Source organism: Cryptomeria japonica, chromosome 1, assembly GCF_030272615.1.
Source record: "Cryptomeria japonica chromosome 1, Sugi_1.0, whole genome shotgun sequence".
Lineage (NCBI taxonomy): Eukaryota > Viridiplantae > Streptophyta > Pinopsida > Cupressales > Cupressaceae > Cryptomeria > Cryptomeria japonica.
In genome coordinates, this window is record NC_081405.1 from 43,746,935 (window position 1) to 43,771,300 (window position 24,366).

Genomic DNA, 24,366 nt, shown 5'->3' on the forward strand with positions numbered 1-24,366 from the left:
GACTTCTGCACCATTGTATGGTGGCACCCTTGTAAGCAAAGGAAGGATCTTTTTGCTGCAATATTTGGGAGTCAATGCAAAGTCAAAAATATGTAGGAGGGTGGTCATTTTGTTCCACAACTGAACAGAAATTATTTACACCTATTTGAAAAAATGTTTCTTGAGGATCTTACTCATTTTCATTTATGATCGACTTCATCTTTTCAGTCACAGAGTTGATGCCTTTGTATGTCTCTCCAAAACATGGCTTATCAATGTTATCAAAATGGATCATGCTCATGATGGACTAGATGAAACTAAGAAGATATACTACATAATTCCACCAAGTATCATCTAGGATCATCTGTTATGCACTTGTTGCATTGTCATTGATGGATTACCTCCATACAAACCACAATTTGGTGATGACCATGCTAAAATGCATCTTCCACACCTTTACAATTTATCTTAAGATGATTGTATAGGGTGTGAAACAAGTCTCAAGAATTTTTTTTTGAAAAGAAATCTATAAAATCAAAGAAGAAAACATAGTGAAACAGATAATTGAAAAATTGTATTGTTTCAATTAGCTTTAGCAACTCAAATTGTGTAAATGATCTAAAAATGGCTTGCAGCATGTTATGCATTTACGATAAACTTTTTTTAATGCGAGCTTGAGCAAGTGGCAACAAAAGTTGTCGAAAATATATATGAAAACCATGCTTCAACCAACATACCCATGACTCTACCCACATGGTGAATGCATTGTATAAGGTTTTAAGCAATAAATTATGCTTCCTTCACTTGCCCCACAATCTATGACTTGAAAAACCATTGCCAATCATATTGATCAATGACTAGTTTTTGGCATCCTTCCATCCATGGAAATAATGAACACATTTGTTTGTGTTGCTGTAATTAAGGTATTTTACCTTGGTTATTTCTCACCTAGGTCCTAATTACTTGTCACTTAAGCTTACTTAGGGATCTACATAGGAGTTCTTTGAGCATTTCCTCTTTAGGTGGACTTATCATGTTATTACTTGATCATATTCACCTTTCGTGGTTGCACTTTTCCACCTAAGGTGGGTGAACCATCTTTTGTGGTGTTATCACACTATCACTTATCCACTTTAGGTGGGATGATAGTTTTTCACTTTTGTCTCATGTCATAAGATTATGGCACTTGTCATAATCTTATGCACTCCTATGTTCTCACCTTGGCTATATAACCAAGGGGTCTCCTATGTAATAATCATCTAGTTGATCCATTTGTATTGCACAATTGATGAGAATATAGTTTATTCTTGTCACATTGTTTCTCTCTTGTTATCGCGCTTTCCATTAGGCCTCTAAATCTTGGGTGGCTACATTCATTGTCAACCCTTACATGGTATCAGAGCTTTTAGAGTGCCATTGTTTTGCCATTTAAGAGTATTTTTGAGCAATTTTGGAGTTTTTGATTCATGGCTTTTTTTTTGTTGTAGGTCAAAATTGGAGCTTGCGGGGTTAGATCTAAGGCCACTATTGGATTCAAGAGGTTTGAGAAAGTTAGAATTGCCTTTTGTTTCGTCCAAATCCAACTCCGGAGGCCAAATCTAGAGCCATTTGAAGTTTGGATGTGTGGCGATGATTTAGACATCATAATTATGCAAACGATTTCCAAACATTGATATCTTAGTCATTCATACTCCTTTTTTCAAGCTATTTTTTGATTTGGTGTAGAATTTCGTGCTCTTCATAGCTGTGCAAGAGTTTTTTGATTTTCATATATGGATTTTTCAGAAAAAATGCGAAATCCCTAGTTTTGCAGCTTTTGTTGTATTGTTCAGGCTCATATGGACTCCTTTTCAGGTGCAATTTATTTTCAAAATGCATAATTTTTTCTGCATTTAGTCACTATGATCAGAAATTTCATTTGCATTTAGTGGCTTATTTTTGGCAATTGTAATCACTAAAAATCAGATTACTTTGCCTTTGTTTTGCAAGTGGCCATTGTATGCACACTAACTATAAAGTGCCGAGTCATCATTTTTTGGGGGGTTTCTTTGATTGAGTGAAATTGGGGGGTGTTTTGTGTTCTTGTGCCTTTCTCTCTCTCTTTTGTGCTCTTTTGATTTTTAGTTATGGGTTCTCCTAAATTTTCACTTTTAAACTCCACCTAATTATGCAACTTGGAAAGTTAATGCGTGGAGTAAACTAATGGAAAAAGGACCAAGTCATTATGTTGATGGCACTATTTTAGTACCCTCATAGCCTAATGTTGATGCTAATCTAAAAATGGAATGGCTCATGAAAAGTTTTATGGCTCTTGGAACGTTGAGAAAGTATTTATCACCTTATCTTATCTTCCACATTGAAAAGTGTAAGAAAATCAAGGAAGCTCGGGATAAACTTGGTCAATTGTATGGTCAAGTTGATGAGATTAGATGATACTCACTTGAAAGTGATCTCTAAAGTTTGGATCCTAAGAGTTTTGATACAATCCAAGATTGTCACTAGAGCAAATGAACTAAGAGCACAACTCAAGGATTGTGGCATTGATAAGAAGGATGCACAGTTGGTCTTCAATTTCTTGTGAAAGTTTCTTTCCAAATATGCAACTTTTGTTTTTAGTTTCCACGCTTATTGGTTGACAATGGGGAATACCTATACTACACCATCCTTTGATTCATTCATTGAGATGTTGATCCTTGAACAAGATAAGTTGAACACAATGGGTATTCTCAAATCATCCAAGTCACATGCTTTTGTGGCTAATCAAGGAAATGAAGGAAAAGGTTCCAACAAGAAACATAAGCAATCAAAGCCAACACCATAGAAGGGTAGAGCACAATCTTCCTCTCCTAAACAAAGAGATTCCACATCCTCTCCCAAAGGGGAATCATCTAAGAAGGAGAAACTTACTTGTGCATATTGCAAGAAGTTAGGTCTTGAAGAACACCATTGTTACAAGAAGGATATTGATGAATTGAAGCATCTTCTTGAGAAGAATAGAATCAGTTTGCCTTCTAGAATGTCTACTTCAGCTTGTTCTTCGCAAGATATAGAAGTTGATAAGGAAAAGAGTCACGTTTTTGGGACAAGTAAGAACAAAGGACAAGCTCTTTATGCTCCTACAGGTCATGATTCATGGAGATGGCTTCTAGATTTAGGAGCTTCTCATCATATGGCATCTTCGCAACCTATGTCCTCTTCATTTGAGCCTTGCAACATGCCACCGTTTTTTATGGGCAATTATACATATATGAATGTAATTGGGAAGGGATCTATTATTGGGGATGGCATCTTCAATGATGTGTTGTGGTACCTCACTTGACAATTTTCTTTCCATCTATCAAATCACTCATGGTGTAGCAAGGAAGACTATGGAGTTCACTCCTGATTCAGTTATCATTAGAGACTTGGAGAGTAGAGCTATCATTGCTATTGGGTGGTAGATCATTCATCTCAGTTGTACTCCTTTTCAGATTTTGTTCCTATTGATGACCTTGATTCCATCGATGATGATCACACTTCTATTGTGGATTCTGATATTGAGGGGAACTTTGGTTACTTGAACTCGGGTGTTCTCATATGCAATCTAGTTTTTAAGCCTTGTGTTTCATCTAGTCCTATTGGTATCATATCTATTGTTGGTCTTGATGACGCTTGTGTTGCTACAATTTTGGCTTCTTGTGATTTAGTGCAACAAGATATAATTGTCTTCCAAATATCCCTTGGGATGATTACTTGGCATACATTGCAAATGATCCTTCTTCAATTGTTGCGAGGGAGCACTCAGGCCCTCTTGTTCATTTTCTACAAGATCATTCTTTCGAGTTTGATGGGATTGTGGATACTTATGTACAAAATTTGAAGGAGGTCTCTTAACTTTAGAGGAGACACTTGAGTCTTTGAATCTTTTTCTTCATACATCTTCACTAGATCTTAGATTGTCTTTTTTAGTAGTGTAGCCTAGTACACTTGATTTGGAAGGGGCAACTTTCAACATTGACATGGGGATACTTGAGCAACTTTCAGAAACTCCATATATTTTGAGATTTCTTCCTACATATTCCTTTCAATATTGGGGAGACTTCATGCATACACCTTTGGTTTTGAATCTTCCAAAGGGGTGGAATGTTGTTTGACACTTGGTAGCCTAGTACACTTGATTCAGAAGGGGCAACTTTCAACATTGACATGGTAATACTTGAGCAAGTTTCAGAAACTCCATACATTTTGAGATTTCTTCCTACACATTCCTTTCGATATTGGGGAGACTTCATGCATACACCTTTGGTTTTGTTTCTTCCTAAGGGGTGGAATGTTGTTCGATGCTTGTGGAGCAACTTCTCCGTCCAGTTTGGAGCATCTACCAGCGGTGCCTACTCTACATTAAGGGGAGGCTACTTGGTATCTCTTCTTCTATCTAATGAAGGGGACTTTTTCCTCACAAGGGGCTTTGTTTTCATCTCTCTTTTGGGGGAGGGGGGTGGGGGATGCTTTTTTCCACTGGGTTTCTTCCCTTTCTTCGTTTGCAAGAGATTGGATTTTAATTGTACATGGGTACCTAACATGGCCTAGTAGTCGGGACCAATCTTGCATTGTTGGCTTTTGTGTACATTGTTCCTAAGTTGCACTTAAGGGGTGTTGTTGGTGTGATTGAGATATTTTACCTTGGTTATTTCTCACCTATGTCCTAATTACATGTCACTTAAGCTTGCTTACTTAGGGAACTACATAGTAGTTGTTGGAGAATTTCCACTTTAGGTGGTCTTATCATGTTATTACTTTATCATATCCACCTTTTGTGGTTGTACTTTTCCACCTTAGGTGGGTGGTCCACTTTTAGTTGTGTTATCACACTATCACTTTTCCACTTTAGGTGGGATGATATCTTTTCACTTTTTGTGTCATGTCATAAGATTATGAAGATTATGACAAGTGTCATAATCTTATGCACTCTTATGTTCTCACCTTGGCTATTTAATCAAGGGGTCCCCTATGTAATAATCATCTAGTTGATCCATTTGTATTGCACAATTGATGAGAATACAATTTATTCTTCACATTATTTATCTCTTGTTATTGTGCTTTCCATTAGGCTTCTAAATCTTGGGTGGCTACCTTTATAGCCAATTCTTATAGTTTGTTTTCACAAATGTTTAATGGGAGCCAATGAAGTTTATATATTTTTGATCTCCTTTGACAACTTGGTGTTGCACACTTTCTCCTACCTTTGGCATTTGTACTCTTTTAGAGCCTCATTTTCTTTATCAACATATGTTGTGTAGATGGTGACCAAATAACATTGGAGGACAAACGATTTGCATATAGGCATTTTACCATAGTTGATCGACAATCTCTCTAGCGTCATTTTGAAATGCTCTTTCTAATGGTGCCTTTGTTCTTCACATTAGCATGCTCTTTATTTTTCCCCAAAACAGGTTGTTCTACCACAACGTCATGGACAATGCTACAAGATGGAGAGGTAGAGAGCCTTAATGAAGCTCCTTCCTCTCCTCAAAGGTTGCGTTGTTCTAGGGAGAACTCCTACATTTGCTTCCTTCTACTATTTGATAGATTTTGCTATTTTATGAGTTGGCATAGGTACACCATTCTTCCCTAGACAGGCTTTGATACCCTTGTTGGTACACAAATGGGCTTTTACTCAACTGTATGAGCGTACATGCCTTTGTTCATAACCATTTAATATCCAAACACATGTTCCACTGCTTGGAAATTTGCTCTATCATTTCTACATGTCTTTCACAAAGGTGAACTTGTGTTGATTTTGAAGCAAGGTTGGCCAATGGACTTAGAATTGTGCTGTCAAAAACAAACATTGAACAACATGTTCCTAAATCCAAACAAATAGTTGAAACTTGAAAGGCTAAATCGTTAAATGATTAAAAATTTTAAACTGTAAGTTATTTAATACATTAATTATAATAGTTCGTAGGCTATGTACATGCAACACAAATAGAATTGGGACTAGCATTTTCATTCTCAAAATCCACTCTTTAGATAGGTGGTGAATTCAACATAAGTTTAACTAGAATGATCATCTGACTTAGGTTGTTTTTTTTGACTTCGATTCCAACCCCTAAAAAGGACTTTAGTATATGTACCAATTGACATAGTTGTATTAAAAGAGAATTTAATTGTGGATTAGGGGCTTGCTCATTTAGTATGTCATTAATAAGAATTCCTCCCTGCAAATGCCTAGGTAGGTGATAAGCTTGCATTCCTTAAAAAGTTTCTTCTAACATTTCTTTAGATATTTGTGGGGTATTAAAACGTTTCTTATTACATTTCAGTGAAGTTTCAATTTCACTTAATTTTTTGACGTTTCAGATTTCTCAGCCTTTCGAAGAATTATCTACTACTGTTTAAGGAAGATTCTTGGAAATCTTGAGGAAACAAAGCTGGGAATTCAATCTAAAGAATTTGCACAGACACACACACATAATATTGTAACTTTATCACAACAATAGTATGTAGATATTCTGCCATTAATATCATAACATAGTTAAACCAAAGGATTTTATTGTCACCTTTATTTCTTGTTGTCATTTACTTGAGTCTTACATGTACATATACATGTAGATATGTATATGTATACTTCATCATTCAGTTTTTGCTTTCATTTGATAAAGTTTCCTGATGGTCCTGATGATTTCATATGTTTTTCCAGGTGAAATACAGTGTGAACAACCAAATAACTCATTATATACTTTTACTGGTAATCTTGTTATGGGGAAACAGACACTACCTCTCTCACCAAATCAGATTTTGTTGCGGGTATGTTATTGTTTCTCTGTTATTTATACATATAGTTCTGTGAAAATTCCATAATATGTTGCTTTCAACTATCAGAATTTTCCTTTTTTCAAAATAAGGGTAACAAGTTTAATATATGTACAACTGTTTTCTTGTGCATATTGAGGACTGGGCATGGGAACCTTGTTTAAAAACTTGTGTAACTCTTTTTGGTTCAGAAGATAAGAGCTTGTAGTTTTATCTTCATTTTCACAGCCATTTGGGTATGACACAGTGCAGACAATAAAAAGTAAAAATATAGTGTTTTGCATTTTATTTTCAGAAGTTTAGCAGTGGGTGCTGATAATTTTCATGGGATGAAATATAGCCACATGGGTTTAGAGTCTAGACCTTGTTGTTAAATCTAGTCACATGGGCTAATTATATTCTTATCTATTGTGCACACCTCTATGTACATTTTCTTCTCTTTGAACCATCTTCTGTTTTTCCAAAGCTCTTTTAATATGGCCATTTCACCATCGTGAGCTCAAGCAGCTGAAACATCCTTGAATTAAATGCTTTGAAGGGGTTAATTTTTCCTATGTAGTGCCCATATTCATGATTAATTTGTTAGTCATCGAGTGTGGAAGTTAATGATGTTCTCAAGTTTGATTCCTGCCTCTTTTAATATGGCCATTTCACCATCGTGAGTTCAAGCAGCTGAAACATCCTTGAATTAAATGCTTTGAAGGGGTTAATTTTCCTATGTAGTGCCCATATTCATGATTAATTTGTTAGTCATGAAGTGTGGAAGTTAATGATGTTCTCAAGTTTGATTCCTGCCTCATTTCGGTGCGAGTTAAAAGCTATGTTACCATGAGTTTCCGGGACAGGGACGACGGGACGAGTTTCCGGGATGACAATTTTTTTGCCAATTTTTGGGGACAGCGGGGGGACGGCAAAGGGGACGGCTATATAAAATATAGGGAAAATTTAAAATATATAGGGAAATTTAAATTTTCATACGAAAAATAGATAAAGCATGTATATACATTATATTCATATGAAAACATGGATAAAGCAGCTATATGTACATTATAGAACCTTAAAATACCACATTTGTGTTCAGAATTCATTGTCAATACTCCATATACATTCATAATTCAGAATTCATTGTCAATACTCAATATGCATTCATAATTGAAAATTCATTGTCAATATGCCAGCACTTGTTTGATTTGCTGAAAATTTGATTGCTCTACTTAAACAATTATCGCCGGAAATATTTGTTTTTATTGCTCGTAGTGCATATCCTTCCCTTTTAAATATATGAATATCATATGGCAAGAGATGAAATATATATCATCGTTCCCTTTTAAAGTTTTAAATATATCATATAGTCAAACATGAAATATGACAACGATATATGAATTATCACATAGTCAAGACTTGTATTAATAATTTAATATCGTTGCCTTTTAGATTTTTAATAATGTTGTTATTGGAGCCTCATCAGACTTGGATTTTAAATTTCCCCACTTTTATCGGCGCAATTTCCCCCCAAATTATTCAATGGGGGTTTGGGGGCAGCGCCCCCAAGACGGGGTCAAGGGGCAGCGCTTTTAATTATTTTATTTACATTTAATTGATATTTTTTGCATTTAATTGATTTCGGGCAAATAATTTGGGGCCCACATTAGCAATTTTTTTATGTTTTAAATATGACATTTTAAAATTTTTTTTAACTAACCCAAGCTGTGGGGGACATCCAGCCGTAACTGGGATGGATTGGGGACGTCCCAGCTGTCCCCGGGACGTACGGACGTCCCCCATGGCTGGGGCATACGCCCCCCTGTTTTGGGGACGTCCCCAGCAAATTCCCACATTTTGGGGACGGGGGGTGGCGGGGGTTGGGAACGTCCCCGGGACCGGGACAGGGGTTTTCATGCCGGGGATGCATCCCCGGGTTATGTAGGTTAAAAGTTGTAAGAGAGTAGGCTGTCCTGGATGTTTGGGGTATTATTTGCATTAGCATTCCTAGAGATGTTTTGATGCCATTATTTGTTTGCAGTGTTCCACATACTAGAATTTGAAGAAGTTAAGGATCTAGTTATTGGAGATTGCAGTGTTCTGCATACAATAATTTGTAGAAGCTATAAGGACCTATCAATTACAACTGAACTTAAGACAAGTTAAAAGGAATTATGACAGTGTTACAAAAAAAAATGGAGGTATATCCAAAAAGAACATGAACAAATTGTATGTACGATCCTGAAAAGCTTCATTATCATATTCCTTATGTCACAAATTACAATGGCAAATTTGAAGCCAAAATTATTTTTAATTCTCTAGTTTTGCCAAGCAGGATACTGGGTGAATGTGAAACAGCCGACCTCTGCTTGTGCATTCTGCACTTTTCTGGTGAATTTTGAATGCTTGGAGAAGATTCAAATGATGGTAGACCCATTAGCTATGCCATGCATGGGCAGTTGCAGAGGTTTTGGGATTAAGGAATTGTATCTAAATTCTTATCCGGTCTACCTTGCTTTGTATCTAAATAGGCCAGGTGCTAAGAGTAACATTATAACTATTGGAACTAAGAGACCAAAATGGGCTATTGCCTACATTTGATCAGAGTAGGTTGATTAGACTCAAAAGTACATTAAGTACTTACACAAGAAAAGCACTCAGTTAAAAAGGATCCAATGTTTTGTAAAGTAACTAAACACTAAGCACTAAGGCACTGAGAACAAATCTAGGAGTAAAACTGAAGATGTTAAACCCCAAACCATAAGATGAGAGCACAAGTAGGGGTGGCCAAGTGAGAGAATAAAGGCCTGTCAATGAAACATGAAGCTGATGAAGAATACCTATTAAATTTGTGCATGAAAGCATCTCCAGTAGATTCTTTTATAGAGAAAGAGGAACACAAATAAAACAAGATAGTTAATTAAAAGCTATTGAAGTGAAACAAAGTATACATATACATCAAACAAAAATTTGTTGAAAGCATCTAACTAGCTTTGTCTATCTGAGAAAAATCAGTAGATCGGAAGCCAGACCATGCAGTATAACCTAACGGTAAGACCTGTTGAAGACAAATAACGATAGTCTCTGTTTTTAGCCAATATGACTCTGATGGATATTGGAAATTTGGAACACCAACAATGTAAATGGATTGCTTAATATTTGACACACTTTGTTGTGCTTAAAAGTTAATACAATTGAAAGTATAACTCAACATATCTGCCTAAATTATTTTTGGATTTTGCATTCAATTCTCTTATGTCCTAAATTGGTAAATACCCTTTGGGATGGGCAGCCCAAGAACCCTTTCGAAATTTTTTATTCTATTTCTAGCATCTGCGTTGCAAATTCTAGGGGCATTACGTATTGTAAAACTTTCATGACTTTAGTCAGAACATTTTTCATGTCTTGCTACAGGGATGCAGCCTTCGTAACACAGAGTTCATAGTTGGTGCTGTAGTTTTCACAGGACATGAAACAAAGGTAAAATTTTCTATTGTGAAAGTGAACTAAGAATCCATGGTAGCTAATTACCTGTTCAGAATTTATCTGTTGGTCACTTAATTGATATAAAAGTTGATATTTTCAATTTGATAATTGTGTGAGTTTATGGTTGCAGGTTATGATGAATAGCATGAATGTTCCTTCGAAAAGAAGTACCTTAGAGCGAAAGCTTGACAAGCTTATACTGATTCTCTTTGGTGTCCTTTTTGCAATGTGCTTTATTGGTGCCATTGGCAGGTTTGTTCTCATTCTTCTTGAGTATATCATTTATCATATTTTTGGTGGGGTGAGGACATTGCAACTTATTGAAATATTTGCAGATCAATCAATCTGTAGGAGTTCTCTGGTTTAAGGTACTGGTGGTTTATATAATTTAGGTAGATGATGATAGGTGCTTATTTGCTTCTTTTATACCTGGCCATGAAGAAGGTTGTTTGAAAAATTTGATCTGGAGGAATTTAACCTTTATTGTTTGGTAGTTTATAATAATTGGGATAAACATATCTCATCTGCTTTCTACATGTCTCATATGTTATTTTTGTCAATATAATGGGATTAAATTTGTTAGTGAGTTAAACATAACCTGTTTAGTTTTGCTTTGGTGTAATATTGAATCGTTTTTATTTTCCGATTTTGCAGTGGATTTTTTATCAATCGCAAATACTTCTACCTTGGCCTTCTGGGAGATGTTGAGAATCAGTTCAATCCTAAAAATAAATTTGTGGTATGCTTTCATCATCTTCTGGTGTCTTCATTTTTGTGCTATGACATGAATTAAATAACAGAGTTTTTTATGATCATTATTTTTTTGTATCCTTTTAAAGTCTGCTAAGTTTTCTTGATTTAGCTAATGGGCAATTTCTTCTTATGTAACTTTTTCCTCTCTCATCTTCTTTCATTACACAGGTTGCTGCTCTTACATTATTTACCCTTGTTACATTATATTCAACCATTATTCCTATTTCGCTCTATGTGTCAATTGAGGTAAGGATTCTTGTTTTATGGCTTGTAAAATGAAGTTTGAAATTCTATTCGATATTCAAATATGGTTGACATGGAAACCACTTTAATTTTCTTAAAACTGCATTACTGCCATTCATTTGTTTCTTTTTCTACTGGCATCCAGATGATAAAGTTTATCCAGTCTACCCAATTCATCAATAAAGATAGACGTATGTATCATATGGAAAGCAACACTCCTGCTTTGGCACGGACATCAAATCTGAATGAAGAGCTAGGACAGGTCTGTGCAAGTCACAATGTAAATATGCATGAAATAGATAGTTTAACAGTTTATTGATAAGAAATTGCAAACAAAGCTGAAAAATATGTTTCCAGGTTTTTTTTTTTTTTAAATTTAATTTTTTGTTTATTTAAATGAAAGTTTAAAGTTTAAATCAATTTTCCAGTTTGCTGCGTGTTTCATTTTTTCTGTGTCAAAATCTTCTCTCCCTGCGAAATAAATTCCTGGAGCAAGTGAAGGAAAAAACATCATTAGTGTCTTTGAACCTATTTTGGTCCTTCCTTCCTGTGCCATCTAGACTTGGTAGACTATGAAGGGGGCCCACAACTTGGAAAGTCCAAGCTGAGTTCTGCAATTATGATCACAGTTTTTATCAGGAAAATATATGAAAAGTTTGTCTGGGTTGCTTGAAAATGCCCAGGACAATTACTAGTATAAGAAAAGGGCAGGGAATATGACTACAGTAGGAAAGATCATGAAATGTCATTCGTCTTACATTTATGACAGTACCATGCCCAAAAACTCATGTCAAGAATGTGAATTAAAAAGCTTCCAATATATTTTTTTCTGGAGAATAGTAAATGGTAAAGGCTACCTTTCATGCCCCTTGGACAAGTATTGATAATTACCTGGAATTATTATTCAAAGGTAGGTTATATTTATGCCTAATTGGTATTGTTCACACTTGGACACGTTTATTAATTGTCACCATCATCGGAGGTCTCTATCTGCATTATTAACATTTTTTAAAATAAAATTTTCTACGTAATATATCTTACTACTTAGGCGAGATTACTATTTAAAATTAAATTGTTTTAATGCTACCATCAAAGCGGTCAAGGTTCATTTCTTTTATGTCATACTCATTATTTCTCCTAAATGAGCATAACACAAATTAATCTCTTTTTTATTTATATGTTAATTAAACTTAATGATGCACTATTACACTAGGAAGTGCTGGTATCCAACATGTATTAGAGTAATCTGATTGTCTTAACCTAAATCTAAAAGAATTTAATTTAGTCCAAAAGTCATGTTGCAAACAATATCTTGATGAGTAATTCAACTTAACATTGGTAGTGTCTTACTTTTTCTTTTCTTTTTTAATTTAGGCTTCACTTCACATTATGTTGGATTAATGATTCATTTATTTGTTTGATTACCAATAGGAATTTATGCAACTTCCAAGGATGAATTAACCAGATCAAATCATCTCCAAGGAGTGTATGGATATAATTAAAAATTACTGCCCTATTAATTAAATCCCTGCAAGGTTATCGAGTCAGTTATTTCGACTCTCCTGGAAATTGAGACAAGGGATAAACGTAGCCAAGGAATAACAGAGAGATGCCAATCTCTGATAATTTAGGATATCCATGTTATTCAAATACATCACCAATCAAAAATTTATTAGGATACCAAAATGTATGTTGAGGCATCTTGAAATGGAGACCATGAGAAAGATGCAAATGGTGAAGTTTTCAATAGTTTGTATCAGAAAATGCTCTATACTGAAGGAAGCATTTTCAAGTTTCGGAGCAGAAACATCTACAATACAAAAGCACTACTCTGCACAAAAAGGAAGCACTGTTTAAATATTCTGGTTTACATCAGGCTTGAAAAATAAATTGAATGAATGATTCAAGAATCGGATTAATTACATTGAACGATATGCACACGTACATATAGAGCCTACAAGACGATGTTCTATAAATAGAACCAGTCGTTAAAGTGAAATCAAATAAGCTAAAAAACTTAAAAAGCTAAATAATAAAAAGCTAACTAAACAAGCTAAATAAGTCGACTAAAAAGCTAAATAGCTAAATAAGTCGACAACTAAGATGACCACTAAGAATAGAAGATGACCATTATAGAAGATATTAATATTATTAACACCCTCCCTAATGGTCATCAAACTCAATACCCTACAGAAGACACTGCAGGTGTTGTGATCACAAATGCAAAGACCATCAGCTACCGTGGAGACCCTCCCAGGATCTGTAGAATGTAAATGACCAAGAGTACCAAAAGCCATCCAAGCTAATGTAGCCTTCACATGCGAATTAGAGATTCGACACACACGAATTACTGAAGCATGAAACCATGATTTTGAGGAAAAAATCAGCAAACCCCTTTGCAAAAGAGTACCAATTGCAAAACTGACTGCAAGATACCACGGTTGTAGATGTTTGCCTTGCCAGGTGCGACCCAAACTAACTACAACAAAGCTCAATTTTTTAGGAGAAAAATCGATCAAAACCAGAGAAATCACAAATCCCATGCAAACTTCGCGTATGACAGATGATTTTTGAGGAAAAAATTGTAAAAACCAGCAAACAATTTTTGAAGAAAAAATCATGAAAACCTAGAAATTGTAACGATATTCAGATAAATCAATTTGATAATGGTAACGATATTTAGATATCGTGAACACGCACTGTTTCCAGGTGTTGTGGCAGCTGTTGAACTTTTGACTGTGTTCCAACATGATGTTGGTCAAAGATGCCATCATGAAAATGGAGTTTGAACGAGATCAACCTAGTGAAAGCATGAGATGGAAAAATCTGATCCAAAAATCAGAATAGAAGCAGTTGCACAAAAAATTTGAAACCCTAGAGGAGAATTCTGGCACAAATTCCAAGGCACAAATTTCGAGGTTTGGAAGAAACCCAAAAAAAAAATTTTCTGCAAACTTAAAACCTGAAATTTTTCCTGAAAATATTCAGAAAAAATAATAATTTGTAAAAAATAAAAAAATACCTTTGATTTTTTTTTTTTTTGTAAAAAAACAAAAAAATATAGAAATGCACAAAAACTAGGGGCAGAAACCCTAGGTCGGATGTACAACGTAAACAATGCCCAGAAGACACCAAAATTCTGGACGTCCACAGAATTAGTAGAAATCGCATACTGTTTTTAAATTCCAAGGCAAATTCATTGGTACAAAACTTGAGGCACAGAAAACAAGGCACCCAGAAAAATATGAGACCAACCAAAAAAAGCTCTCGAAAAACCCACCAAGAATCTGAAATCAGAACGCAGATCCGATGGTTCAAAAATCAAGGCACGAAAAACGATGCACCCAGAAAAATCTGACGACAACCTAGTTGAGGTCTTTAAAAACCCACCAAGAATCATCAACCAGAATAAAATTTCGACTTGTACTGAAGGGTCAAAACCCTAGTCAAAAATTGCAAAAACCCTAAGAAAATTATCAACTTGCATAAAAAAAAATCTGCCTAGGAAGAGAAAAAGAATATGCTTTTTAGAAAAAAAAAAGTTTTAAAAAAATCTCTTCAATAAAAGCTTCGAAAAATTTTAATAACAAAAACTTTTGAAATTTTTAATTTCCATGTTCTGATACCATGAAAAATAAATTGAATGAATGATTCAATAATCGGATTAATTACATTGAACGGTATACACACGTATGTATAGAGCCTACAAGACGATGTTCTATAAATAGAACTAGTCATTAAAGTGAAATCAAATAAGTTAGAAAACTTAAAAAGCTAACTAAACAAGCTAAATAAGTTGACTAAAAAGCTAAATAGCTAAATAAGTTGACAACTAAGATGACCACTAAGAATAGAAGATGACCATTATAGAAGATATTAATATTATTAACAAGGCTAACCTGATGTTTCTGTATGATGAGTTAATTGGTAACGATTTTTCTGTTTTAGATAGTCATTTTAGTTTTAGTGCTCTATTCTGTGTAATGCTAGTTGATTTTGTTTACATTTTTTCTCCTTTTAGGATTGCAATGTGCTCTTGGGTGTTATGGCTTTGGATGGTAAAAACACTATATTGTAAATTCATGTTTGTGTAAATAGAAAACTTTTAGCTGTTGCGTATTGCTTTATAATATTCTAGTGACATATAGCACCATATATGATGGGTTGATTAGTGAAGAATGTTTTCAACAGGTGGAGTATTTATTTTCTGATAAAACTGGCACTCTTACAAGAAATTGTATGGAGTTTTTCAAGTGTTCCATTGGGGGTGAGATGTATGGAAAGGGTGTCACTGAAGTTGAGAGAGCAGCAGCCCTCCGAAATCAACTGAACATTCATGAGGTTGGTTTTCCAATGCTGTTGTCTTGTATGTTTCACAAATCTATACTTCTTCTTCTTGACACGTTCAGTTTGAGTGCAAATTGGCTGAAGCATGTTGTACATTATGAATTTTGTTTATGAAGTTTTCTTTATTTCTTAAACTGTCATGTCAGATTGGAAGAGCAGCTGATGCTGTGCATGAAAAGGGTTTCAATTTTGAAGATGCAAGATTGATGGCTGGTGCATGGAGAAACGAGCACGACCCTGAAATATGCAAGGTTGACTTGTTACTGGGGTGATACAGAAATTTGAAAGGGTATTTGTTATATAGATTCATTTGCTAAGGATGTCTGGGTTGTAATGATGTTTTGACATCTGTTTCTTCCATAAAAGTGAGACACACAAGTGTTTTAAAGCACTCTTACAAAGATATATCCATACTTTTGTTGTTGATGAAGTATTCAAATACATGTTATCTTTCTGTCTAAAACATGCCTTTCTGTATAGATCACTTTGATTTTAAACATATGGTCAATCACGCTCTCAAAGAGATCCTGAAGATGATATGATAAATAACTTGTTGGGTGATGAACTGGGTGGGACAATCCAGATTCTCATGAAACAACTATTTAACCGTAAAACTATTTTGGCTTAGAACATGAGAAGTTGCTGTAATATCCCCATCCAATCTCTGTAAGAACCTTGTATGGTCCAGGTGTGGCAGGCCTAGGATGTCTCCAATTTAATCAGTAGCAGAAACAAATGATTGGACTTAGCAAGAATAGTAAATTAAGGGTGTTTACAAGACTTCATTAAGTATTGTTGTTAAAATCAATATGCTGCAACAAGTCTGCAAGACAAAACAGTTTTATTGATACCTCGAGAAAGCTCCTTGTATTATCATTATAAATGAAATTGATAGCATATTATACTAAGCATATGAGCAAGTTTGTTGGGAAATTGTCATTAATGACAAATGGCATATATGTCAAAGAAATCATCGTTGAAGTATACTACATATTCAAGGAACAAGACATTAATATCAGTAATAAATAGGGGCAACAATGTGAATGTGCAATACGACTTCGGATTATATTGATATTATGATCAGACTCTCATGGTGACTATGAAAGTGATCCGTATTATACTGAAGATCAGAATAGATTAAAGACAATGTTGAACCAGAATAATAGTCTGAATAAGATTGATTAAGATAAGAGAATTCTTATACAATGGTGCATATAATACTGAAATGGTAAATTCAATGTATTTACAATGGAGATGAAAAACTCCATATAAAGGAATTTACAAGATGATGGTTTTTCTAAAAAAGAAACAGTTGTAAAGAGAAAAATTAGAAACTATCTAAACAACTGAAAAATTAACTAAATGACCATTAAATAATAATTACTTTAATACCTTCCCTTAATGGTCATTCTACTAACTACACCAATTTGCCACCTAAATTTTACAAACTTGTCTGGGCTCAAAGAGTTGGTTAGGATATTTGCAGTCTAGTCCTCTTTTGGAACATACTGCAAGATCATAGTTTCATCTTCAACAAGCTATCAGATGAAATGATAGCTTGTTGAAGATTCTTAGCTAGTTTTATCACCCCTTGATTGCCATAAAACAAGGGTGAAGGCCTTGCTTGAGACATTTTCATGTCAGAAAGCATCCTCCGTAGCCATACTGCTTCATATGCTGCTTTAATAGTTCCCTCGATATTCTGCTTCAGTCAAGAAAAGAGCTATTGCCTATTGCTTCTTATTGGTCCATGTGACTGCAACCATACCAAGACCGAAGGCATACCTAGAAGTAGACTTCTTGTCATCAACAAATCTTGCCCAATCTGAGTCTGTAAAACCAATCAGCCAAGAATCTTTGCTTCTACAATACTGAATGCCAAAGCTAGGTGTCCCTTTTACATATCTCAGTACACGCTTCGCCGCAACCCAACGTTCTACTTTAGGGGCTGTCATGAAACAAGATATGTAGCTCATAACATAGATAATCAGGTCTACTGTCTATTAGGTAGAAGGTTGCCAACTGGTTCCTTGAAAGCTGATTCATTCACCATAGGTGAATCTGATTTGGTTGATAGTTTCAGCCCTTTTCAACCCTTTCTCCATAGTTGTAGATGAAGGTTTGCAAAACTTATCCAACAAACTCCTAGCATACTTCGATTGAGAAATGAAAATGTTGCCACCTATCTGCCAAATCTATACACCGAGACAATAATGTAGAAGTCTCAAATCCATCTTATCAAATGATTGACACAAATTAAGTTTGATTTTCTCAAGCAATTGTGCTCCACTACCAATAATGATGATATCGTCCACAGAGATGACAAGAAAAATGATGTCATGAACAACACTCTTGACATACAAGTTGCGATCCGATGGACTTCTTTGAAAGCCCCTTGCAACCAAATGTTGATCAATCTTGATGTACCATGCTTCGGGAGCTTGCTTTAGGCCATAAAGAGCCTTCACCAATCTGCATACCTGGTGCTCTTTTCCTGCAACTTTGAGGCTGCATCATGTAGATCTCTTCCTCCAAATCACCATTGAGGAAGGCACTCTTCACGTCCATTTGATAGACTTTCTAGCTAGATTGTGCTGCAATGGCTAGAACCAGTCGGATGGTGCCCATCTTTGTTGTAGGAGCAAAGGTTTCCTCATAATCAACCCTTCTTTCTGTGAGAAGCCTTTAACTACCAATCGAGCTTTATACTTATCAAGAGTTCCATCAGCTTTGTACTTCACTTTATAGACCTATTTGCAGCCAATGGGTTTCTTTCCTAGTGGAAGATCGGACAGAATCCATGTGTTATTCTTAGAAGACTATGATGTTTAGCTTCCATAGCCTTTTCCCATTCAGGATTACTTTTTGCCTTTGAATAAGTCTAGGGCTCATAAACACTTTGAATGTTGGCCTAAGGCAAAATTGATTGTGTTCTTTTTCTTGCTCTTGCCTCTAGAAGATCTACCCTCAACAAGCTCATCATCCGAGCCAACTAAGAGAGATATGATAGGTTGAGATGCCCATATCGTTGATGCCAAAAAGTGTTGATGGATGAACTCTTTGTAGCCATGGCAATCTCCAAAGACTCTCTGGTATCGACTAGCCAATACAATCCATGATCTTTGAGGCCAATTGCAATTGTCTTCTTGGACTCCTTATCAACAATGTGGCACTTGTTTGCATTGAAGATGATAATCAACTTCAGAGATTGCTGCATCATTTGACTAACAAAAAGTAGATTGAGAAATAGGAGATTTCTCCCACCAGATGTAATCTGAACGTTGCTCTTGCTGACAATTGTATACTCTTCACCTTTGCCGAAAATCACTGAATTGGAGCAAGCCTTGTACTTCGTGAATCAATCTCTTTTGTGTGTGAAATGTCGAGAAGCTCCATAATCAATGTACCGGGCAGATGATTTGACAGGTTTTGTTGGTCTTTTGGCCATAAAACCATAAAAGATAGAGTCCTGCTTAGTATGCTTTGCAACATGAGCTTTGTGCTGAGACCCTCCTTGGTTGGATTTCTCATCAGCCAATCGTTTTCTACATTGTTTCTTCATATGGCCAAGCTTACCACAATAATGACATGTGATAACCTTCTTGGAGCTTTCCTTAGGTTTGCTTTATACTTTGGTTTAAAAAGACTTGCCTTTGCCTTTGGCTTTGCCTTTATCTTTGGCTTTGCCTTTGTTAGTAAACACTTGTTTTGTAGTGGTTGATTCGTTGCTGCTCCCAAACTGTTGTTTCCACGTATCCTATTGTAGGAGCTTGTTGCACAAGTCAGGAAAGTTTAGGTCAACATTGGTGGACATAATGCAACATTGGTAGACATAATGCTAAGTGTTTCAATGAAGTGTTCGTAGGATCGTGGTAAGCTTTTCAACATGATAACCACCATATCCTCTTCTTCCAACTTGCAATCAATGACCTCCAGTTGATTGTGAATATCCTTAATTTTTGTAAGATGCCCCCAAATCTCCGCAGCTGTCTTGCCAACCAACACTTGTAGAAGCATGTTATCGGTGACTGACAACTTAATGAGCATAATTGCTTACCAATTATGCTCATTGAACTCATCCTGGTCTTTTCCTGCCACTGAGGGATGAGCAGCCTTACTCAGAATAACCTAGTCTAGGCATCAGTATTCAAAAATGGTGAGCATATGCTGTTTCTATGTGTTGTTATTTTTGCCATTGAATTGCTGATTGCTTTCCAACGTAATGTTTGTCAATGACGCCATCCCTCCTGCTTTCCAACACACGAAAAACGAGGTAAAAACTTGCTTCAGCTACAAACTTTGATAGACCTTGCTGGCACAGATCTCAAGGCACTGAAAAAGTGAAAATACCTTTGGACACAGATCTCGAGGCAAATTGAAGCACCACAGTTTAATCCAAAAACTGGTAAAAATTTGCAGAAATAAAGAACCAGTACCTATGATTTTTTTGATTTAAAACCCTAGTAGAAACTTAGCATCATGGTTTTTGAAAAAATCGTGCAGAAATAGGGGAAAAACATGCAGAAGGGAAGGTTTTTGAGAAACCCTAGATGGAGAAGACCTTCGATTTGGGCGTGCACGACAGACACCAGGTGAGCAAGGGCCGCACGATCTGGAAAATCCCTTATGACCCAGAACTCAGACCCATCACTCGGTAGATTCACGTTTTTTTTGCAGTTTCGTGGGAATGAATCCCGTCGTGAGTAGGAACAAACGCAAAACCCTTTCAAAAAAAATGCCCACAACCTTCGAAAAACACCCAGACATCGCTCAGGAAAAGACAAAATCACAGAAGAAAAAACAAGTAAAAACACAAAGGCAAGGGCTGGGAACTCATTGCATGGAAGTCTGAAAGTACATTGCAGAGAAGGAAAAACTAGAAACCCACATGATCTTCACGCGACCCAAGATTTTTCAGAACCCGCAAAATTTATAGATGGAAATCCTAGACTTCTAGATATTTAAACGATTCTGAAAAAGACGTCAGAAAAACGTAGACCCTTGATTTTATTTTATAAAAAATCGAAAAAAAACTTCTGAAATCCAGTTTTCAGGATTAGCACAAATTTTTGTTGATAAAAAATTTGCCAAAAAATTTACTGGCTCTGATTCCATGAAATGGTAAAATCAATGTATTTACAATGGAGATAGAAGGCTCCGTATAAAGGAATTTACAAGACGATGTTTCTAAAAAAGAAGAAAGAGTCTTAAAACAGAAAAATTACAAACTATCTAAACAACTGAAAAATAACTGAATGACCATTAAATCATAATTACTTTAATAAAAACACCCGAAACAAGGTGATTTGTTTGTAGACATAAGCAGATGCGGGCAATTATTCATAAAGAAGATACGATATAAAGGTTTATGTTGAGGACAAAGTGTATAAAGGAGATGCAATTTTATAATGATGCGATTTTTAATTAACACATAACCTAATCAAAGGCAGCGTGAAACTAACAAAAGGATTTGAGAATATAAAAATGAAAAGGTTCGATTAAGGTTAGGGAAGCAATCAGTTCATTAGTAATTAGTCAAGGATGAAGAATACAACCTCTTAATGACATAGTGGTTGATTGCTTGCAAAAGATGTGGTGATGGAGACACAACTCTTCATATCATGCCCCATCAATGGGTATATAAGGAAAAATTGTGGAGTCTCAAGAGGCATTGGATTTGTATTGCCTTTTATTAATTCATAGGAGAGTGCTAACGCAGCCAAGTGAAGGTGGTATATCCACCATTTTACAAGGCCATTGACGCATGAAAAGAAGGACTTGACAAACAGATACAGTAACAGATTGAGGCATAGCCTCTCCTTCAATCATCACATGATATAAGAGAAATAGATCAGGCACTGTGATCTTGAGTTTAAAAGATCAAAGACACATTCTTGTGAACATAGCAACCATAGTGAATTCTATATATATAATTATATCTATATAAACATCAGTAGTCTTATATGTTACAGTTGATGCGATAACCAATTCTTTTTGGAATCTTATAATAATAACATACAATAGATTGTTGATAAGTATCTCATATTCATACCAATTGAATTGTGTTCAAGAGAGTCTACAAATCATAAGTATAACTATATGACAAAGTTGGGGAAACATCTTAAGGGACATTACAGTTGCAGTCTCAGGAATTGCCTGGGACCAATTGGGTTCTCCATCCCATACCTATAAGTCATTTGATGGCAGTTGATGTGACACAAATTCCTTAAGCCTTCATTTATCGCTTTTGTAAATTCTCAAAGCCATCATATATAACATTGCAAAGATTCTCTTTGATTCGGTAAGCACTTCCAACTTAACCAAGGGGGCATTTGGACATTGTACAAATGCTACCACCGATTCTTACTAGAATGCATGACCTACAATGAGTGACTTTAGTTACCTGCCAGACTTAGTGCTTTAGCTGTACCAAGAAACAAATTCTTGATATTAGTTTTTTCATTCCTGATAGGGAGTTCAGCTTTGGAATCTGGATAGCTTAAGAAATTTCAAATGTGATAAAGGGGGAAATTCTTCATTGTATTCTCCATTAAGTTTCTTTTTATAAGCTCATTTAAAATTGAGATGTCAATTTGTAACTGGGTGATTTTATGTCTGGACGATTGACCTTATATCTCAACATAGGAAACCTGAATATTTGCAAAGTTCTGAAGCACTCTTTGGTAGCTTCTGGGACACCATTTTAAGGTATCGTTTGTTTATACATTTTAAAAAATTTTTAGTGACATGATGCAAAAAATATACACAACTGAATCGAAAAGCACTTTCCATCCATTTCACCATATTGATACTTATGATTCTCCAAGGATCCGACGTGGCTGCAGGCTGAGAAGCATTAGGAGTCGCATGTATATTTTTAGCAGCCAAGAATGAAATAAAAAGAAATGGGCCACGATTCACAATTTCTGTTTTGGTGCATGACTCCGTCCCTTTGATTTAGTCATCCTGTGGTCCATAAAATAATGGTTTTCATCAGTTCCGAAAGGATTAGCTTGTATCTCCATTCTTTGTTAGTAAAGTAATGGTATAGTTGAGCACAGTTTATCATGATGACAACACTGTACATAACTTCAATTTTCCTTATCAAAGCTCATGAGATTCTTGAAATACCCCTACCTTCTATTACTAAATTTCATTGAGCTTCAGTGAGGCAGAACAGCTATGGTGGAGTTTCTGGCCAAAGCTATGACATTTGAAATTTCTTAAGCTATCTAGATTCTAAAGATGAACTCCCTCCTTGTAATGAAAAAACTAAATTTCTTATCGAAACACACAAAGCTATGGTGGAGTTTGTGGCCTGGTGAGGCTGTTTGCCCTATCTGAGATTGATTCTGTGCATTTTATGTGGAATCTTTATAGCAATGCGCCAAACATTTTAAAGTCTGGATAAGAAAAGCTGCATGTTTTCCATTTTTATGTGCTTTTCCATATTTCCATGATACACTTCAGTATAACTCATTTCCTGACTTGTGTAATTATCGTAATATTTTTCTCTGTAGAAATGGTTTTGTTTGGCAATTCCAATCCCTGCTCTGGGATTGCTGCACACAGTCTATGATGCTAGCACTGGACATAGCTTTGATTTTTCTCGTTGAAGTTCCTCAGATTCACAAAATGCACCTTCTCTTATTACTAGATATCATTGAACTTTGGAAAGGCAGGACACACAAAGATACAGTTGGGCCACAGCCTGGAGAGGTTGCATGCCTAATCTGAGATTGGCTATGCATATTTTATGTGGCATTTTTATATTAGTGCTCCAAATATATTAAGGTTTTGATAAGTAAAGCTCCTCGTCTATGTAATGTGTTTTTAAATTATTTTTGTCATTGTACTCTGGCCTAATCAAAGCATTGTTTCTCTGAGTCTGTTGAGCATGGAGATGTGGACAATGAAGTATTGGGGACGATTTATTTTCTCGAGAATTTAGGGGAGAGCAGTGTGATGGCTATTTATATAGCTTAAACTAAAAGCAACTAAAATTTATAAAGTAAATGCAATGTGCTGAATTTATAATAACAATCCTCCCCATTTACCTTTTTAGGGGGTTTTAGCATTTTGGTCTGCAAAAGTTACCTTTTTATTTTTCCGCCCAAATAGAGCAAACTGTTCAGTTCTGAAAAAGGAGGATAATGAGATCTTTGTGGAAATCTATAATATGTAATAGGGCAAGGTTGAGCATGTTCGAGCCTATAACAAGAGGCTCAAGGAGTTAGTTGATTGGAAAGGGAACTTGTCAATGGACTAAAGAAACTATGATTTATTGAAGGTCTGATACTCTCACTTCAAAAGAAAATGACAATAGTTCCTCCTCCATTGTATGAGGAAGCATAGATTAGGACATGGTCATAGAGAGTGAAAGTGAGACATCTAGTTGTTAGAAGATAAGTGAAGAAGATTTCGATTCAAGTGACAATGAATTTCGACTGCTATAGGCTCTTTGGAGAGGCATGTGGAGAATGATGAAAGAAGTGAAGGACACACCAAAATTAATTGTCTTAAAAAACTATTCTATGATATATGCCAAGTCTCAGGTCACTCAATTAAAGATTGTAATTTGAACAGAAAAAGTACACAAGTACTCTTTACACAAGGAGAGCAGCCCACTCCACCAAGCACTCCACTAAATTTGTAGAATAGCAAGATTGCATCTCTAGGTGGCTACTAGAATCAAAAAGGGGGAAGTCAGAGTTGGATTAATATTTAAAGGCCAGATAACCTTTTTGAAGGCACTTAACATGATTGACATTTAATACATTA

The 24,366-nt window shown here is 35.5% G+C and overlaps 1 protein-coding gene across 1 annotated transcript in view; it reads left to right on the forward strand.

The window, feature by feature from the left end:
- Positions 1-24,366, forward strand: part of LOC131027390 (phospholipid-transporting ATPase 3) — a 100,233-nt gene that overhangs the window by 26,472 nt on the left and 49,395 nt on the right. The window contains exons 8-15 of the mRNA XM_057957429.2: positions 6,662-6,768; positions 10,171-10,236; positions 10,373-10,494; positions 10,897-10,981; positions 11,164-11,241; positions 11,384-11,500; positions 15,430-15,579; positions 15,732-15,836. Of these exons, the coding sequence (XP_057813412.2) occupies positions 6,662-6,768; positions 10,171-10,236; positions 10,373-10,494; positions 10,897-10,981; positions 11,164-11,241; positions 11,384-11,500; positions 15,430-15,579; positions 15,732-15,836 (830 nt within the window). The remainder of the gene's footprint in view (positions 1-6,661; positions 6,769-10,170; positions 10,237-10,372; positions 10,495-10,896; positions 10,982-11,163; positions 11,242-11,383; positions 11,501-15,429; positions 15,580-15,731; positions 15,837-24,366) is intronic.